Genomic DNA, 18,929 nt, shown 5'->3' on the forward strand with positions numbered 1-18,929 from the left:
CGCACTGGAGGTCAACATTTCCCAACGCTACTCTTTGCAGACGACACCTTACTAATATCCAAAATGCAGAAAGATCTCCAGACCCCTATTGAGAGGTTTGGTCTATTTTGGACAGGAAAAAAGCTTGGAGATAAATGCCCAAAGTACCAAACTATTGATAATTAATTTCAGGAGATCTCCTGGTGCAGCATTACCCTGGGTTCCAACTCTCTGTAAGAAGTCAAAGAATTTGATTATTTGGTGTAGGAAGTTGGCTCTGTATATACAATCTCAAAGTGAGAGATAATGTGCACAGGGCCCAAGGGTTCCCCTTAGATAACACTAAATCTCTATTTTGTAGTAGTGTGGTCGAGCAGTAGGCTTATCAGAGGGTAGTGTTAAGCATTTTTTGTACACACACAGGCAATAAATGAGAACACACTCTCAAAGCACTTACAGGTTCAGTCTCCAGAGTGTAGGTAGCCAACCGTTGGGGGTTCAAGTGAACCCCAAACACCCAGCACCAGCAACACAGGGCTGTTCAGAGGTCAAAGTAGGGCCCAAATAACATAGGTGCCTATGGAGACTAGGGGTGCTCCGGTTTCAGTCTGCTAGCAGATAAGTACCTGCGTCCTCGTGGAGCAGACCAGGATGGTTTTGTAGAGCACAGGGGGTGGGGGGAGGGTCACAAACAGGCAGAAAAAATATACCCTCAATGGCACAGGGGCGCCCTGGTGCAGTGTGTGAAGTAGCTGTCAGGTTTTAGGTAGAAATCAATGGAGAGACCTGGGGGTCACTCTGGCAGTGCAGGCAGGGCACAGGGGGGCTTCTCGGGCCAGCCAAGGATGAGGGCTGCCTGCTGGTCACTCCTGCACCGGTAGTTGGTTTCTCTCGGGCATGGGGGTGCAGTGCTTCTTCCAGGCGTCGGGTTCCTTTGTTACCGGGCAGTTACGGTCAGGGGGAGCCTCTGGATCGTCTCTGCAGGCGTCGCTGTGGGGGTTCAGGGAGGTCGTCTCAGGGTTTCCATGTTGTTTGAGTCGCCTGGGGGTCTTCTTTGCAGTGTTGGTTCTTTTGAACATGAGCCGGGGGCGTCGGGTGCAGAGTGTTGGGGACTCACACTTCCGGAGTGAGGCTGGAGTCCCTTTAAAGATAGTTTCTTTGTTGCTGTTTGGACAGAGCCGCTGTCCACAGGAGTTTCTTAGTCCTTTAGCTGGAGGATAGTCCTCTGAGTCCTCAGAGGTCGCTGGTCTCGCTGGATGTGTCGCTGTGCAGGTTCTTCGAGTCTGGAGACAGGCCCGTATGGCTTGGGGCCAAGTCAGTTGTCGTCTCCATCGTCTCTGCAGGGCTTTCAGGTCAGCAGTCCTTCTTGTTGTAGGTCGTCAGGAATCTAAAATCCTGGGTTCAGGGTCGCCCCTAAATACTGAATTTAGGGGGGTGTTAGGGTCACAGGGCAGTAGTCAATAGCTACTGTCCTTGAGGGTGGCTACATACTCCTTGTGCTCCCTCCCTTTGAGGAGGGGAGCACATCCCTATCCCTATTGGGCTAAATCCTCCAAAACAAGATTGACGATTTTCCAAGGAGGGGGTCACTTCAGCTCAGGTCACCTTAGGGGTGGAGCCGGCTGAGGGGGTGAATCCTCCTTGTTTTTCTCATTATCTCTCTGGACTTGCTGCCAAAAGTGGGGGCTGTGTATGGTGGGGGGCGGGCATCTCCACTAGCTGATGTTCCCTTGGGCATTGCCTTTGAGGCTCACTGCTAGGTGTTACAGTTCATGCAGGGGGGAGGTGTGAAGCACCTTCACCCAGTGACAGCTTTGTTTCTGGCCTCAGAGCACAAAGGCTTTCACCCCACGGGGTCAGAAACCCGTCTCTCATTAGCAGGCTGGCACAGACCAGTCAGTCCTGCACTACAAGATTGGGTAAAATACAGGGGGCATCTCTAAGATATCCTCTGTGTGCATTTTGTAATAAATCTAGCACTGGCATCAGTGTGGGTTTATTATTCTTAGAAGTTTGATACCAAACTTCACAGTATTCAGTGTAGCTGTTATGGAGCAGTGGAGGTCGTTTTGACAAACTCCCAGAATTATATTTAAAATGGCCACACTGTACTTACTGTCTCTAAGAATGGACTTAGACACTGTAGGAGCATATTGCTCATGCAGCTATATCCTCATCTGTGGTCTAGTGCACCCTGCCTTAGGGCTTTAATGCCTGATATGGGGGTGACTTACCTTTGCCACAGGCGGTATTTTGGATGCATGCGATTCTGAGGGGGATGCCACGTCGACTTTGCCTTTCTCTCCCCACCAACACACACAATCTGCAATGGCAGTATGCATGTGTTAGGTGAGGGGTCCCTTAGGGTAGCACAACACATGCTGCAGCCCTTAGGAACCTTCCCTGGTCACAGGGTCCTTGGTACCACTGGTACCTTTTACAAGTGACTTATCTGTGTGCCAGGGGTGTGCCAATTGGGGAATCAATGGTACATTTTTAAGTGAAAGAACACTGGTGCTGGGGCCTGGTTAGCAGGATCCCAGCACACTTCTCAGTCAAGTCAGTATCAGGCAAAAAGTGGGGGGTAACTGCAACAAGGAGCCATTTTCTTACACTTTGGCATTAGGCTGTCAGACTCTGTCAGATGGGGTGAATACATTTAAAAAAAAAACATTCTTCTTTTAAACATTTAGTGTATTTGCCATATTTACATTTATTGAGGGTTTCACAAACTATCTAATCTCCCTTGCACTGGAGGTCTATAGAGCGCAGACTGTTAGCTCTGCAATCTAAGGAGCATAACTCTTGGGTCATAGCGACGTCAAAGATCTTGCACCCTTGAGAATTATTTTGTAAGATCACTATTGAGATTGCCACAGAACATGCCTCTATTAGCCCTGTTCCTAGATTTACGCTTCCAACCAATAAACAAGCGTGCTAGCATGAAACCCATCCTATTTAGGGTAAAGGGTTAACCCACTATAGAGTAGGCCTGCGTGATATTATTATCAGACCGCAAGAACTAAAAATCCCATGGTTAGGGTATATCAGAGTCTCTTGCCATCCTAGGGCTGGGAGAATTTTGGTCTAACCCAGCCACTAGTCCCTCCAATGCTCCTCTTATAGTAAAGGAGAGTAGGACGCTGGCTGTTTGTGATATATACTGTGTAAATACTCCAGGGATTCCCTCACGAGTGGACAGGGGCTTGCTATGCAATCCAAAAGTTCTCTAGTAGTAGGTAGTGTGGTAGAGCAGCCTTAGGCTTAACACAGATGAGTGCAATACATCTAGCTACAAATACACACAATAGTAATAAATAAGACGCATGACTCAAGAAGGAGATTCACACCACTTTATAAAAATAGCAAGTACCTTTATATATGTTTAGGCATCAGAAGAAAATCGTTCAGGTAAGTACATTTTTAAATATATTTTTTCCATTTAAAAAGTGGTGCAATTTCGAGTTCTGCAGTGTTATCCGATGGAAGGAAGAACAAGTTCTGCAAACTGGTATAGTACAGCGACTTACAAGACCCATCTCCGGTAGTTAAGGTGAGTGGTGGGCAAGGTCCAAGGCAGCACCAGCGGCACTGTGGCGGCCAGGTTGCAGGGTGCAAAACAGCATTAGGAGCCCAATGCGTTTCAAAGGGGATGTCTCTGCGGAAAGAGGCTGCAGGCTCTGGCTAGGAAGCCAGTCGGACTGAACCAACAGCGGGTCTCAGGCCTCACGATGCTCGGGTACCGGGGGACACCTTTGGTCCTCTACTCCACAGTCCTGTGGTGGGGGTGCAGAGGTGACTACTTCACTCGTTGGGTTTTTCTTACCGGAGCAGTCGTGGGAGAAGGGGCCTGCACGCAGAGGCTGCAGGCGTCATCGGGGAGTCCAGGAGGGGTGAAACCCCAATGGACTCTGTAGGAAGCTGGCTGTCTAAACAGCCCACTGAAAAGAAGTACTCTGTGCAGAGAAGTGGATCTCCAACTGGTTTGCAAAGGCAAAAGTAGATGGAATTAATCTTCTATTTTGTGGTTGTGTGGGTGAGCAGTTAAGCTTATGAGAGGATAGTGCTAAGCATTTGTTGTACTCGGAGACAATAAATGAGACACACACTAAAAGTATAAATCGGACACCACATTAGAAATATAACACTTCTTCATGTATATGTTTTTAAACACAAGAACATTATTACCAGGTAAGAATTTTTTTAAACATCAGTACATTTCAATGGCAAAAATTGACACTTAGTGCAATTTCAGAGTTCTTAAATGTTAACCTACGGGAGGGAAACACATTCAGCAAAAAAGCAGTTTATGGCAACTCACAGGACCAGTCTTGTAGACTTTAGGCAAGGGTCAGGACCACACCAACAGGTCACTCCGGGCGGCACTTTGGCAGGCTCTGACTGGGGGCCTGTCAGGGACAACCAACAGGTAGGTCACAATCATGGGGTGCTCGTTACGTTAAATGCACCTTTGGTCATCTTCTCCAAGACCCAGGGCCGGCTGATGCAGGGGTGTCTTTTGGCATTGGGATTCCTTCTCCTGGAGCACTTGCGGTTAGGGGGTCCTGTGATCTGAGGCTGCAAGGGTAGTCCAGGAGGAGAGAAACCACAGTGGACTCTAGTTCAGGAGAGCAGGGGAACGTCGTTGATACCAAGGGTCCACTTCAACTCGGGCCGTCACAACAGGTGCAGTGGTTTCTTTAGGCATTTGGCTTCTATTACCTCAGAAACTGCGGCAGAGTGTGGGGAGGTGGGTGGGGTTGGGGGTGGAGGGTGGGGGTCTGTGTTCAGAGGCTGCAGGCGACTTCAGGGAGTCCAGGAGAGGTGAAACCACAAAGGACTCAGATTCTGGACAGCTGGGGAACCTTGTTGGCACCGGTGGTCTGCTTCACCTTGGGTCGTGGACAACGGGTGCTGTTGGGACTTCAAGTGTCTGGTCTTTGCGATTCCAGGGGCTGCAGAGTTCTTTCCTTGGAGTTGGTTGGAGAACAGGTCTGCTGCACACAGGAGACGTGAGTCTTTTCCGAAGGCAGACAGTCCTCCCAGGCTTCTGGTGATTCAGCTGCAGTACAAGGAGTTTTTTGGTGCAGAGTCTGTTGAGGAGTGCAGACATGCTGGCGGGGTTGGTACCAGGTCAGCTGCTTCTTCTCCTCTTCTGCGGGTGTGTCCCTTCTTTGTCCTCTTCTTCTTAGGTCATCAGAATCCGTTTTAGGGTTCAAGGGTGCTGTAGGAAGCTGGCCCAGTGTGTGGTGGGCACCTATGGTGTTACATCTTATACTGGGTCCAGGCTAACCCCAATTAGTGTTAGTGTCTAGACAGCCAGGGCTCTCTAAGGTAGCTGTGGTGTGCAGCCAAGACTTATCTAGAAGTCATGTGAAGCACTTGCTATACCACAGTAGTCGCACAGTAATTTATCACACATGAAAGGGACCACACAGTGTTGCAAAAATAAAGGCACTTTATTATAGGCACACCAAACTAGACTACCATTGGTATACCTCCCATTGGAGGGATGAATTCACAAAATTTACATACTTAAGTACTCGGGAAAAACGTAAATTAGCAAGGGCCCTATAGGGGGGCCAGTACCATATACTAATAAAATGGAATGCCAAAGGGTGTCCCGACCAGAGAGTATGGAGTAGTTAGACAAGGAGTGGGGGAGATTGGAGCCCCAAAAGTTAAATACTTAGAAGATCCCCAGCAGCCAAGTCCAGAGAGGTAAGTAACCTGGTTTTCCCATAGGCTCACAGGGGGACATTGTGGCTTGAGAATGCAGTAGCAGGATTGGACCAGTGGAACCCAAGGGCAGATTCCGGATGAGGAGGACCTGCAAAAGAAGGGGACATAGTCCAGTCCACGCAGGAGTGTCCAGGTGGGGCAGGAGCCAGTGCCCACCTTCTGTAGCTGAAGATCCAGATCAACGGTGATGGATGAAGTCCAGCTGTGGGGTCCAGGAGCTGCAGAGGAGTCTCAGAAGTCGCCTATTGGCTTTTCCTCAATGGTTGCCAGATTGCAGATGGGTCAGTTGTCAGGAGGACCACCAGCAAGCACAGGCAAATGCAAAAGAAGCTGTTGGAGTTTTTGCAGAGCTCTGAAGGACCAGCAAGGCCCTGGGCATTCGACCCATGGAGGGGAGTCCAGGCTGACCCTCAGAAGGCAGGAGAGCCAGCAGAAGCAGTCTGAGCTCCCCCACCCTCCCACCCCCAAGCAACCCACTGGCAGCAGACACAGTAAGTCGCAGTGAGGCCCAGTCAGCACACCTGAAGAGGAACCCCACATCACTGGAGCAGCAAAGAGGAGACTATCCTTGCAGAGGTAGAGTGCTGGTGGCCGGGCTACTTGAAGGCTGAAGATCCCTCGGAGCAGTAGTCGACAAGCCTTGGTTGGTGCAACAGTCACAGAGAGATTCTGTCCCAGTGGAAGAGACAAGGGCTCACCATTTCCCACTTGGACATAAGGTGGAGAGGACCCAGAGGATCCCTCGGAACCACCACCTGTTTTGATCCCACCAGCCAAATGTCGTTGCCTTAGGTGCCTGCGGTTGCAGCGAAGTGACTCCTTGATTCCACGGAAGATTCTTTCTTGCTTCTTGGTGCAGCAAGCCCAGAGGATGCACAGCCATGGAGATGTCGCAGAATGCTGACTGTAGTCGCGAAACAATGTTGCAAGGCGAGATTAGTTCAGGCGGTGCAGTCTTGTTCGGTTCCTGTGCAGCCCAGCAGCGGTTCCAGAGGCCAGGAGCAGAAGATGTGTTTGTGGAGAGTTCCTGTTGGAATCTTATATGACGAATCTGGGGACCAACCCTCATGGGGTCTCTAAATAGCCCAAAAAGGGTTTGGTCACTCTCTGGGATGACCACCTATCAGGAGGGGTCACTGGCGCTGCTACTTGGCCTTCTCAGTCAGATGCTCCCAGAGGCCTCTGCCCACTTTGGTTCCAAGATGGCAGAACCAAGTGGCCTCCTGGAGGAGTTCTGGGCACCACCCTAGGGGTGAAGCTGGACAGGGGAGTGCACACTGCCCTTTCCTTTTGTGTGTTTCGTGCCAGAGCATGGACCAGTGGTCCCTGGACTGGTGCAAACTGGATTATGCAAGGAGGGCACCAAATGTACCCTTCAAAGTAGTCAGGTGGTGTGGAGAGGCTACCCCTCCCCAGCCCAGTAGTACCCATTTCCAAATGAGAGGAGGTTGTAGCCCCCTCCTACAGGAAATCCTTTGTTCTGCTGTCCTCTGCTAGAGCTGGTCAAGACGCAGGAGGGCAGAATAGGGCTGCTTCAGTGTGGGCTTCCTGCAGACCCTGGAAAAGTGGTAGGAGCAGAACTGGGGGATCCTCTAAGGAGCCCCCAAAGTGCATGGAATCATGCCACCTATATTGGAATTAGTATTGGGGTATGATTCCAACATGTTTGATACCAAACATGCCCAGGTACGAAGTTACCATTTTGTATCTGGACCACAGGTAGTGAGTGACCAGTGACCAGTACATACACAGAATGGCTTCCCCTCACTTTCCAAGTCCAGGGAATTGGATCTTGAGCTTTAGAGGCACCTCTGCTAATACAGGGGGTGCCCACACACCCAGGGACCGGCACCCTGCCTTTTGGGCTGAAAGGGCCTACCATAGTGGTGACTTACAGTGACCTGGTGTAGTGACCGGCAGTGAAAGGGTGCATGCACCAGTTCACACAGGCTGCATTGGCAGGCCTGCAGACACAGTTCACATGGGCTCCCATGGATGGCTTAATACATGCTGCAGCCCATGGGATACCCCTGGTGTACCAATGCCCTGGGTTCCTAAGTACCATCTACCAGGAACTTACAGTGGTACACCGATATGCCAATTGTGGGGTGTAAGAAATACAAAGACAACCAAGTCTGGAGGAGAGAGCACAATCACTGGGGTCCTGATCAGCAGGATCCCAGTGAAAACAGTCTAACCACACTGACGGGCAAAAAGTGGGGGTGACCATCCAGAAAGAGGGGACCAGCCTACATATGCCACCTAAGTACTCAATCCAGAGACGTTACAGGGAGCGCCAGGTGGCAGCCAATGGGTTTCCACTTTTATGGTGACTACACCATTTCTATGACCACTTCTGCTTGGAAGTGGGCATAACCCTGACCTTAGTGGCTGAATTTGTTCCAAACAAAGATGGAGGAATTTAAAAAGTGGTGTCCACCTTAGGGGTGGGACTGGCTTGAAGTGGGCACACCTCCTAATCTGCCTAATTTTCCTGCCTGTTCTGCTGCCAAAAGTGGGGTCAGGACAGACTGGTTACAATACAAAGGCGGCTAGACATTTGGAGCTCCACGCCCTGGAATGTCCATCCTGTCTGAGTGAGGTGTTAACAGCCTTGCACAGTGCAGGCTTTTATCACTGACCTTCACCTGGAAAGGAAGGAAATGTGGCTATTGTGGCAGAAATGGTCAGGATCAGTCAGTGAACACACCAGTAGCTGGTAGGTTTTCAGGGGGCCCTCTGGGTGCAGGTATTGTTGAAGCCAACACTGGCATCATGTCAAAAGAGGCACTTTCCTTCAGATTCAAACTTTGGAGGGCTGGGAGACTTTTTTGAGACTGGTGGCCCACTTCAACCCTGGCTGGAGGTGACGGGTGCAGTGGTGGCTTTGGGTGTCGGGTTTTGGCAGTTCCGGAGGCCTCAAAGTCCCTTCTTTGGAGCTTGTTGAAGAACAGGTCCGCTGTTCATGGGAGGTCTTAGGTATTTATCGAAGGCAGTCAGTCCTCCCAGGTCTCTGGAGTCTACAGCTGCAGGATGAGTCAACTTTAGCACAGTTTTCCACGAGGCCAGCAGGGTTGGTACCAGATCAGCTGCTTCTTCTCTCCTTTCTGCTTTCACGGCTCTTCAGTGTCCTTGGTCTTCTTAGATCACCAGGATCTCCTTCTCTGGTGCCCGGGGCTCTCCTAAATATTGGGTTTAGGGGAGTATAGGGTAGTGGCCAAAGGGCTATTGGCCCTTGTGGTCACTACACCCCCTATATTAATAAATCAATCAAAATTATTTTATAGAGCGCGCTACTCACCCGTGAGGGTCTCAAGGCGCTTGTGGGGGGATGGGAGTGTGGTGGGGGGAGGGGGGTGAGAGGGGGTTACTGTTCGAACAGCCATGTCTTGAGGTTTTTTCTGAAGAGTAGGAGGTCTTTGGTTTTGCGGAGGTTGGTGGGAAGGGAGTTCCAGGTTGTGGGGGCGAGGTAGGAGAAGGCACTGCCTCCTGTAGTGGTTTGTTGGATGCAGGGGACTGTAGCTAGTGCGAGGTCGGCTGATCGGAGGTTGCGGTGGGAGTGTGGAAGTTCACTCTTTCCTTGAGGTAGGTCGGGCCTGTGTTGTGGAGGGATTTGTGTGCGTGAATAAGGATCTTGAAATTGATTCTCTTGTCTATGGGGAGCCAGTGAAGGGATTTGAGGCGTGGTGAGATTCGTTTGTGGCGTGGGAGGACGAGGCGTGCAGCTGTGTTCTGGATTCTCTGGAGTTTGCGTTTGAGTTTGAGTGTGGTGCCGGCATAGAGGGCGTTACCGTAGTCTAGTCTGCTACTGATGAGTGCATGGGTGACTTTCTTCCTGGTCTCTGGGGGAATCCATTTGAAGTATTTTTTTGAGAGTGTGGAAGCAGGAGGAGGTTAGTGCATTGATTTGCTGTGTCATGGAGAGGGAGGGGTCCAGGATGATGCTGAGGTTGCGTGTGTGGTTTGCGGGGGCAGGGGCGAGGCCTAGGGCGGTGGGCCACCAGGAGTCGTCCCATATGGTTTTGTTGTGGCCGAAAATGATGATCTCGGTTTTGTTTGAGTTAAGCTTGAGGTGGTTAGTTCTCATCCAGTTGGCGGTGTCAAGGAGAGCAGCGTGTAGGTTGGTTTTGGCAGTGGTGGGGTTGTGTGTGAGGGAGAGGATGAGTTGGGTGTCATCTGCGTATGAGAGGATAGTGATTCCGTGTGGTCGGAGGATGTTGCAGATGATCTTGGTAGCAGTGGAGTGGAAAGTTGGAAGGCGGGTTCTCTGGGTCCGGTCGGTGAGGAAGGAGGTGAACCAGTCTAAGGCTTAGTTGCGAACTCCTATGTTGTGGAGGTGTGTGCGGAGTGTGTGGTGGCAGACCGTGTCAAAGGCTGCAGAGAGGTCTAGGAGGATAAGTGCGACAGTCTCGCCTTTGTCGACTTTGGTCCTGATGTCATCAGTGCATGCGATGAGGGCGGTTTCCGTGTTGTGGTTCTTGCGGAACCCGGATTGTGAGGGGTCAAGAGTGTTGTTTTCTTCCAGGAAGTGGGATAGGCGGGCGTTGACTAGTATCTCGGCAACCTTGGCGGGGAAAGGGAGGAGGGAGATGGGGCGATAGTTGGAGAGGATCTTCGGGTCAGCTTTTTTTTTTTTAGGAGAGCAGTGATTTCCGCATGCTTCCAGGGGTCTGGGTAGGTGGCGGAGTCAAGAGGAGTTGATTATGTCACGGAGTATGAGGGCGATGGTTGGGCTGGCTTTGTTGTAGATGTGATGTGGACAGGGGTCGGAGGGGGATCCGGAGTGGGTGGAGTTAATGTTTTTTTCTGTTTCTTCGTGTGTGGTGGGGGCCCAGGTGGTGAGTGTGGTGGGGGGGTCATGAGTGGGGTTTGAGTTGGGTGAGTAAGGGTGTGTGTGGTATGAAGCTGTTGTGGATGTCTAGAATTCTGTGGTGGAAGTGGTTGGAGAGGGCGTCACATAGGGGCTGTGTGTGTGTGTATGTGGGGTCTATGTTGCTGGCTTTGGGTTTGGCTAGCTCTTTAATGATGGTGAAGAGTTCTTTGCTGTTTTGAGAGTTGCTGTCAAGGAGTGTTCTTGTAGTGATCTCTTTTGGCTGTGCGTATGAGTTGGTTATGGGTGCGAATGGTGGCTTTGAGGGTGGAGAAGTTGGTTGTAGAGGGTTCTTGTCGCCATATTTTCTCCGCTTGGCGGCATTTGCGCTTGGAGTCTTGGAGTTCGGGGGTGAACCATGGGGCGTTCTTGATGTTGCGGGTGGCGATGTGTTTTTTGAGGGGGGGTTGGTGTGTCTGCGCAGGTAGTGATCTATTTAGAGAGGTTGTGTGCTCCTGTGTTAGGGTCGTTGGTGTGGGTGGCGGGGGGGGGGGGGGAGGTTGTGAGCCAGTTGGGAGCTCAGGCGTTCTGTGGGGATCTGTCCCACATGCGGTAGGGTGTGGTGTGTTGATGGTGGTGTGTGGGGGGGGGTTTGGTGAAGAAGTGGACACAGTGGTGGTCAGTCCAGAGGAGTTCGGTGGTGTGGGTGTAGGCTATGTGTTGGCTTGAGGTGAAAATTGCGTCAAGTGTGTGTCCTGCTGAGTGGGTGGGTGACCAGTTGTTTGAGTCCGAGGTTGGTGAGGTTGTCTATGAGGGAGGTAGAGTTGTGGTCTTGAAGGTTCTCCAAGTGAAAGTTGAAATCACTGAGGAGGATGTAGTCTGTGGAGGTGAGGGCGTGCAAGCTGATGGTGTTGGCGATGGTGTCGCAGAAGGCGGGGCGTGGTCCTGGTGGTTTGTAGATTAGTGTACGTCTGAGGGTGGAGTTGTTGTTAATGTGGATTAGGAAGTGTATGTTTTCTGTGTAGTCGATAGTGTCTTGGGAGCTGGTGGTGACTTTGATGGTGTCCCTGTGTAGGATGGCGATGCCACCACCTGGCCTGTTGAGGCGGTCTTTGTGTTGGAGTTTGTATCCCTTGAGGGTGGCGATGCTATGTCTGGTTCCGAGGAGGGGTTGGTCCAGGTTTCCGTAAGGAAGGCGATGTCAGGTGAGTGTGATGAGGTCCCAGAGTTCTATGGCATGTTTGTGAAGGGAGCGGTGTTGAGAAGCAGGCAGTTGAGGTGGTTGTGGTGGGTGGTGTTGGTGTGGTGCATGAGGGTGTTGTTGCGGGGTGTGTTATGGTTGTGGGGTGGTGTGCTGCGGGGCTGGTTGATGGGGGTGGGGGGAGAGCAGGTGTGTATTGCGTTCGGGGTGTTGTGTTTGTCGGGGGGTAGCTATGGTTGGTGTGTGGTGTGAGGGAAGAGGAGCAGGAGAAATGACAGGTGTGGGAGGAGGGAGGGAGTGGCAGCTGGGAGGAGGGCGGGCTGGGCAAATGGGAAGGCTGGGGTGGGTGGGGCTGCAGGGATTTTTAGCAGCGGTGGAAAAAAACAAAAGGAAAACGGACTGTGAGGAGGTGGGGGAGGTGGGAGGGGCCGCGGGGACGCAGTGGCAAGGGAAAAGAGAAAGATGGAAAACGGACGGAGAAGGAGGTGGGGGAGGCGGGAGGGGCTGTGGGGACACAGCGGCAAGGGAAAAGAGAAAGATGGAAAACGGACAGAGAAGGAGGTGGGAGGGGCCGCGGGAACGCAGCGGCAAGGTAAAAGAGAAAGATGGAAAACAGACTGAGAAGGAGGTGGAGGGAGGTGGGAGGGGCCGCGGGGACGCAGCGGCAAGGGAAAAGAGAAAGATGGAAAACGGATGGAGAAGGAGGTGGGGGGAGGTGGGAGGGGTCGCGGGGACGCAGTGGCAAGGGAAAAGAGAAGGAGGAAAAGAGAAAAATGGAAAACGGACGGAGGAGGAGGTGGGGGAAGGCGGGAGGGGCCGCAGGGACGCAAGGGAAAAGAGAAAGATGGAAAAACGGACGGAGGGGGCGGCAGCGCGAGGAGCGACATGCCTGCAGGAAATTAACATTTCCTGTGGGAAGTGGGCATAACCCTGCCCCAGAATTTCTATGCCATCACAAAGGTGGCTACCTCTGACAAATCGTGTTCACATCGAATTAGCCCACCTTAGGAATGGTACTAGCCTGAGGATGGCACCCCTACCTGTCTAGCTAATTTTCCCACCTGTCCGTGTGCCAAAGGGGCTCTGGACAAGAGGGACAGCTTCCTTTCCTGTAAGGGGAGCCAGATTGGCATTTCAAGGGCAACAGCCTTTTGAGGCTGGCCGCCTTAGGAATGCTAATCACCTGGTCATCATCTGGGAGGGGGTGTTACCCCTTTTTCCTGGACAGGCTTTTGTTCTGGGCATCCTGAGAGCTGAATGCTCTCGCCGTAGGAGGTTAGAACAGCGTCTCGGTGGCAGGCTGGTAGAAACTAGTCAGCAAGCACACCGGAGGCTGGTAGGTTTTCAGGGGGGCCCTCTAAGGTACCCTTTGGGTGTATGTATTGATAAATCCATCACTGTAATGAGTGTTGGTTTATTAATATGAGATGTTTGATACAAAACATTCATATTTTCAATGAAGCCATTATGTAGCTGAGGAACTCGTTGTTTTCAGCAGTGTCCAGTGCATGGTTTAAAATGGCTTCTATGGTCACTAGTACTGGCAGTAATGCAACTGACCAGCACAGGGTCACTTAATGCAGTGGTAGGAGACATGGTACACAGAGATGTGTGACATGACGTGTTTTCACTTTTGTCTGCACCAAGACACTTAAGGGGGTTATTACAACTTTGGAGGAGGTGTTAATCCATCCCAAAAGTGACGGATATACCACCAGCCGTATTACGAGTCCATTATATCCTATGGAACTCGTAATACGGCTGGTGGTATATCCGTCACTTTACCGTCACTTTTGGGACGGATTAACACCTCCTCCAAACTTGTAATAACCCCCTAAGCCTGGAATTGCAGCCTGGCATGTGCTTGGTGAGGGGTCTCTCATGCTGGAGTCCTTAGGGACCCTTTTTAGTACCTCAGGCACCAGGGATACTATTTACTAGGAACTTACTGAGGGTGCTAAAATATTTGCCTATTGGGGAAACAATTTTACCGCATGGGAGAGCGATCTGGCTCTGGGGACCTGGTTAGCAGGAACCCAGTTCACCTTCAGTCGAAATCGCATCAGATACCAGGCAAATGGTGGGGGTAAGCATGACAAGGACAAGAGGCCCTTACGTACATGGAGAGGTTTTGATGCCAGGCCCAGGCAAAAAGAGTGAAGCTGTCCTCTTCCAGGAGCTTAACAGCTTCTTTTTTTAACATAAAGTTGCCTATAAATTTAAGGATTTATTTTAGATTATTTGCAAACCCCCATTTCTAGGAAATTTTACATTCAGCTCGGGCTTGGCTCTCTTCCTTTAACCTCTTTTATATATCGCTGGTCTGGTCCAAAATCAGATTGCGTTACATGTCCCGTATGTAACGATAAACATGAAAGTGTCAAGAATGTGCTTTCTTGTGCCCTGTGTAGAAGCAATAGTGATTTAAATGGATCAAAACCACTTTGCATAGTCCTGGGCATCAGTCACTTCTAGGAAGCACTGAAGGTCTGTAAAAGAGAAACCAGTCTTATGGTATTGTCGTCTGTGTCTAAATTCCTCCAAGCAGCATGGCTCAGAAGATCAAAAAGCAAAAAATAAACTTGCCACTGGTTGGTGAACAGGACTTTTTGTACTTCTTCAGGCACAAAACGTGCACGGTCACTTTACTCTGTTTACAGTTTTTGGGAGATAGCCTGTATCTAACACTCGTGGACCATTTGTCTTCAAATTGAATGTTAATTTTATGTTGACAAGTTTGACTGTTTCTATTTTTTTTTTTTTTTTAATCTGTTTTCTCTTTTAAACTTATTGATGTGTGTTGTCGATTGAACTTATTCATTCTGACAAATTTGAAAGTTAGTGCCTGGGTGAAGTTACCATTATAGTGTGAATGTGTACAGGGGGTGGAAACATTGTAAGGCTCAGCTTCTCTGCATTCTTCTCCCAGACATATATAGTACTACTCATTGGTGGTCTAAGAAATGCATTTGGTGGTCTCTTCCCCTATCTACCTGTAATGGTCTACCATCTATTAAATATGCCTTAAGAGCCCATGGCTTATCTCTTTATCTCAGGACACTTGTTATAACTTTCAGCTAGGCTCCTGCTTGGAGCATAAAGAAACTATGCCCACCCCTCCCTGTTCTCCTACATTCATGATTGTTGTGCCAGGTGCAAGGGACTCCTGGGACAAGCGTTATTTTGGGACAAAACGTGACACAGTGGCCTGTAAGTTGCTCATAAATGTATTCTGTTTTGAGGTGTGAAAGCCTGAAACAAATTTCATACCCTTAGTAATATGTTCATGTTTACTGTGTTGATTCAGCCTAGCCAAGAGACACATATGAGTGATCGTTTAAAAACATCTTTTCATATTTCTTACAGCAACTGAGGGACGTTACCATTGTGTAAGCCAGTTATATGAGCTGTCATTTTATTTCCCAAATATTTAACATGCAGACCCACTGTTTGAATATAAATCTGTTATACAGATCTTGCACTGTGTCCGACCACAGATTTTATACCCTGCTACTGCTTCAAATACATTGAACTGCCACATACAGCAATTCTATAGTAGAAAATAAATAACATAGCCTGTATGTTTATGCTTTTATGCCTAGTTAAATCTGTTCTTTGTCTAACTTTGTTATTGTAAAGTGATCCTGGTCACCTCCAAATTAGAAATCCAGATCCTAATACATTACTCCTTATGTAAAGGGCAGTACAGTCTATCTTACATGGAGTTGTGCTACATGAAAACGTGAAATTAATAAAAATAATTAAATAGTGGATTGTGGGTGCCACGTCAGCTGCCTCTATGCAGTGGAAATATATGGCATAAATATCCACTCAGTGCTACTTTGTCTGAGAGTTAGTGATAAATGCCCATAACCTCTAAATAATATTGTCTGATCCCCTCACTCTCCAGACTGAGCCCGATAGAATACTTTATCTGCATCCAAGAATACTAGGATAAGGGAGTCCCTTCGAGGTGAACAATGCATGTTATATTACCATTTGTCTGCCTTTCATTGATAAAATCTGTCTGATTCGCATGGTCCAAGCTTTGCAAAATCGCTTCAGTCTGTTGGCTAGAATTTTGGTATACAGGTTGCTGGCTATAGCTGCTGTACTATCACAGGGAGCCATCATTCAATGCTTTTCCAAGTAACTACAAATGCTAGTTAGTTTCATCATCAGATGGATTACAAAGGTCTTCGGAACGTTCCTTGTAAATCTGTTCAGTCCTAGGGCCTTATCTCCTACCAGAGATTGTATCACAAGTCATAATAGGTGTTTAAATGTTGAACTTTTTAAGTGCACTAAGTTTGAGTAGGACTAAAACTTACATCTATTGTGATTAACTGGTTTTAGAGTGCTCTTCTGCATTGAGGACGTAAGTGTTCTTGTACAAAAAAGACACTTTGTTATGTTTTGGAATGGCTGATGAAAAGGAAGCGATTGGCAATGTTCTGCATTCCATCTTCCCCTGATCCATCCGCTACCTAAGTGTGTCTCCTGAAGACAAATGTTATCCAGTTGGTCAACCTTTATTGATCTCCATATTGGTCCCCTTCCGCTGGGCCATTGAGGCCCCTTATTAAAAGAGATGAAGTGCACCATTTCTGCAAAGGCTTTTGAAGGTTCTCTTAATAGTTTACATTTAGGTGATGTTCTGGGAGTTATGCATGTTTGTGTTAACATTCTGTGTAATATAGAGCCCACACGCCCACCCGTGTGTTGGAGGTCCCTTCAGTCACCCTTCCTGCTAGCCCGCCTGCCCCTAATTTGAACACCACCCAGAAAAACAACATGAAGCCGGAGCAAAAATCTTCTTAGGATATGGGAGTTAAAGTGCTCACTTCTTTTTCTTTTTTACAGTATTTAATATACTGAAAACAATCACCTCAAAGTGCCAAAAAGTTATGCTACTCTCCACCCAGTATACCAAGTCAAGTAATACAGTTGGGGGAATCATTGTACCAGTACCTAAAGTTATGAGAACCTCTTCCACTCTCGACATCCCTCATTACATATTTCACAATTTAAAATTTAGTTCAGGTCATTTTGGGAAGAGCAAATACACAGAGGATGAAGTCCAAGAAATGTTGGCGAACTTAAAAAAAAACATTCTTTTTTTCTGTATTAGTGTTTGTTGTAGAGTATGAGCCTCTCCACAAGGTTAGTGCCATGGTTTGCATCAAACACCATTTGAAAGCCTATTGTTAGCTGATATGCGGTTGTACTAACTTGTTAATGATTCAATATGTTCTGCCTTTTTATACCGTATTAAGTAGAGATGTTGCAGTTTAGATGTTGCATTGCTCGTGGGACAAGTAACATACTAAATAATTTGTGTATTTCTGAACCCGTAATTGCCGTTCTGTGCAGGCATGCTTACATGAAGCAAACGTAGCATCAGAGTCGCTTGGTGTTCTGTGCTTCATTAATACATTTATCACTGAAATGTACCATCCTCACTATTGCTGTTTGGCAATAAGTTAATTTTTATAAACATTTTAAACCTTTTCTGTTATTTCAGAAGGGAATATGCTGAATTTGAACAAAGAAAAGCTAATGAATTGGCTCAAATTGATGAATTAAAAAAGGAAGAAATGAAGAAGCTTCAGAAAGAACGAAAGGTTTTTGAAAAGTATGCAACAGCCGCACGAGCCATTCCTGACAAAAAGGAACGGGATGAAATCCAGGTAGTGCACTTCAGCAGTTTCTCTTTCGTTCAGGGAAGCCCGTGAACATTGCCCGATGCAGAATCCATCCCAATAAGGTGCATCTATTCCAACTCCCAACGTGTGTTCTGTGAAAACATTTTATGATTTACATTTGTAGAGTTTAGTTATTTGTTATTTTATTTTTTTACATAAAGGAGTTTTTTCTGCATCAGTAACCAGCTTGAGAATATCAAATGGGTACCTCAAATTGAGTTAATCATTAGGGAAGGAAAAGAGGAAGGGGATATCAATGGGTAATCCATTGATCAAGATACTGTGTGATTCCATGCAAATCTGCTTCTCCTCTTTCGAAATTAAATCTATGCAGTACATATGTGTAAGTGTGAAATGTTACAAAAACAAAATAATTATTTGTACTGTCCAAACTGCATGTCACCCCTTTATTGACTTTTGTTTTCCTGTTTTGTCTCTTTCCTCATACATTTAACTCCCTCCATCCATGTAGGAAGTTGGCTCTGTATGTACTATTTCAAAGTAAGAAATAGCATGCACAGATTCCAAGGGTTCCCCTTAGAAGTAAGATAGTGGCAAAAAGAGATAATTCTAATGCTCTATTTTGTGGTAGTGTGGTCGAGCAGTAGGCTTATCAGAGGGTAGTGTTAAGCATTTGTTGTACATCCACAGGCAATAAATGAGGAACACACACTCAAAGACAATTCCAGGCCAATAGGTTTTTATATAGAAAAATATATTTTCTTAGTTTATTTTAAGAACCACAGGTTCAAGGTTTACAAGTAATACTTCAAATGAAAGGTATTTCACTTAAGTAACTTAGGAACATTGAATCAGCAAAATAGCATGTACAGTTTTCACAAAAATGGCAATAAGCTATTTTAAAACTAGACCGTGCAATTTTCACCAGTTCCTGGGGGAGGTAAGTGTTTGTTAGTTTTGCAGGTAAGTAAACCACCTACAGGGTTCAAAGTTGGGTCTAATGTAGCCCACCGTTGGGGGTGCAGGGCAACCCCAAAGTTACCACACCAGCAGCTCAGGGCAGAGGTCAAAGTGGTGCCCAAAACGCATAGGCTTCATTGGAGAAGGGGGTGCCCCGGTTCCAGTCTGCCAGCAGGTAGGTACCCGCGTCTTCGGAGGGCAGACCAGGGGGGTTTTGTAGGGCACCGGAGGGGGACACAAGTTAGCACAAAAAGTACACCCTCAGTGGCACGGGGTGGCCGGGTGCTGAGTGCAAGCAGGCGTCGGATTTGCAATGGAGTTCGATGGGAGACTAAGGTTTTGCTTAGACACTGTAGGGGCATAGTGCTCATGCACCTATGCCCTCACCTATGGTATAGTGCACCCTGCCTTAGGGCTGTAAGGCCTGCTAGAGGGGTGACTTACCTATGCCATAGGCAGTGTGAGGTTGGCATGGCACTCTGAGGGGAGTGCCATGTCGACTTAGTCATTTTCTCCCCACCAGCACACACAAGCTGACAAGCAGTGTGTCTGTGCTGAGTGAGGGGTCCCC

General features: G+C 48.3%; 1 protein-coding gene across 4 annotated transcripts in view; it reads left to right on the forward strand.

The window, feature by feature from the left end:
• CENPJ (centromere protein J) overlaps positions 1–18,929 on the forward strand; it is a 261,058-nt gene that overhangs the window by 97,610 nt on the left and 144,519 nt on the right. For all 4 annotated transcript variants that reach the window (XM_069202296.1, XM_069202295.1, XM_069202297.1 and 1 more), the window contains one exon: positions 17,257–17,422. In XM_069202296.1, coding sequence (XP_069058397.1) covers positions 17,257–17,422 — 166 coding nt within the window. The remainder of the gene's footprint in view (positions 1–17,256; positions 17,423–18,929) is intronic.

The sequence above is a fragment of the Pleurodeles waltl genome, chromosome 8, assembly GCF_031143425.1.
Source record: "Pleurodeles waltl isolate 20211129_DDA chromosome 8, aPleWal1.hap1.20221129, whole genome shotgun sequence".
Lineage (NCBI taxonomy): Eukaryota > Metazoa > Chordata > Amphibia > Caudata > Salamandridae > Pleurodeles > Pleurodeles waltl.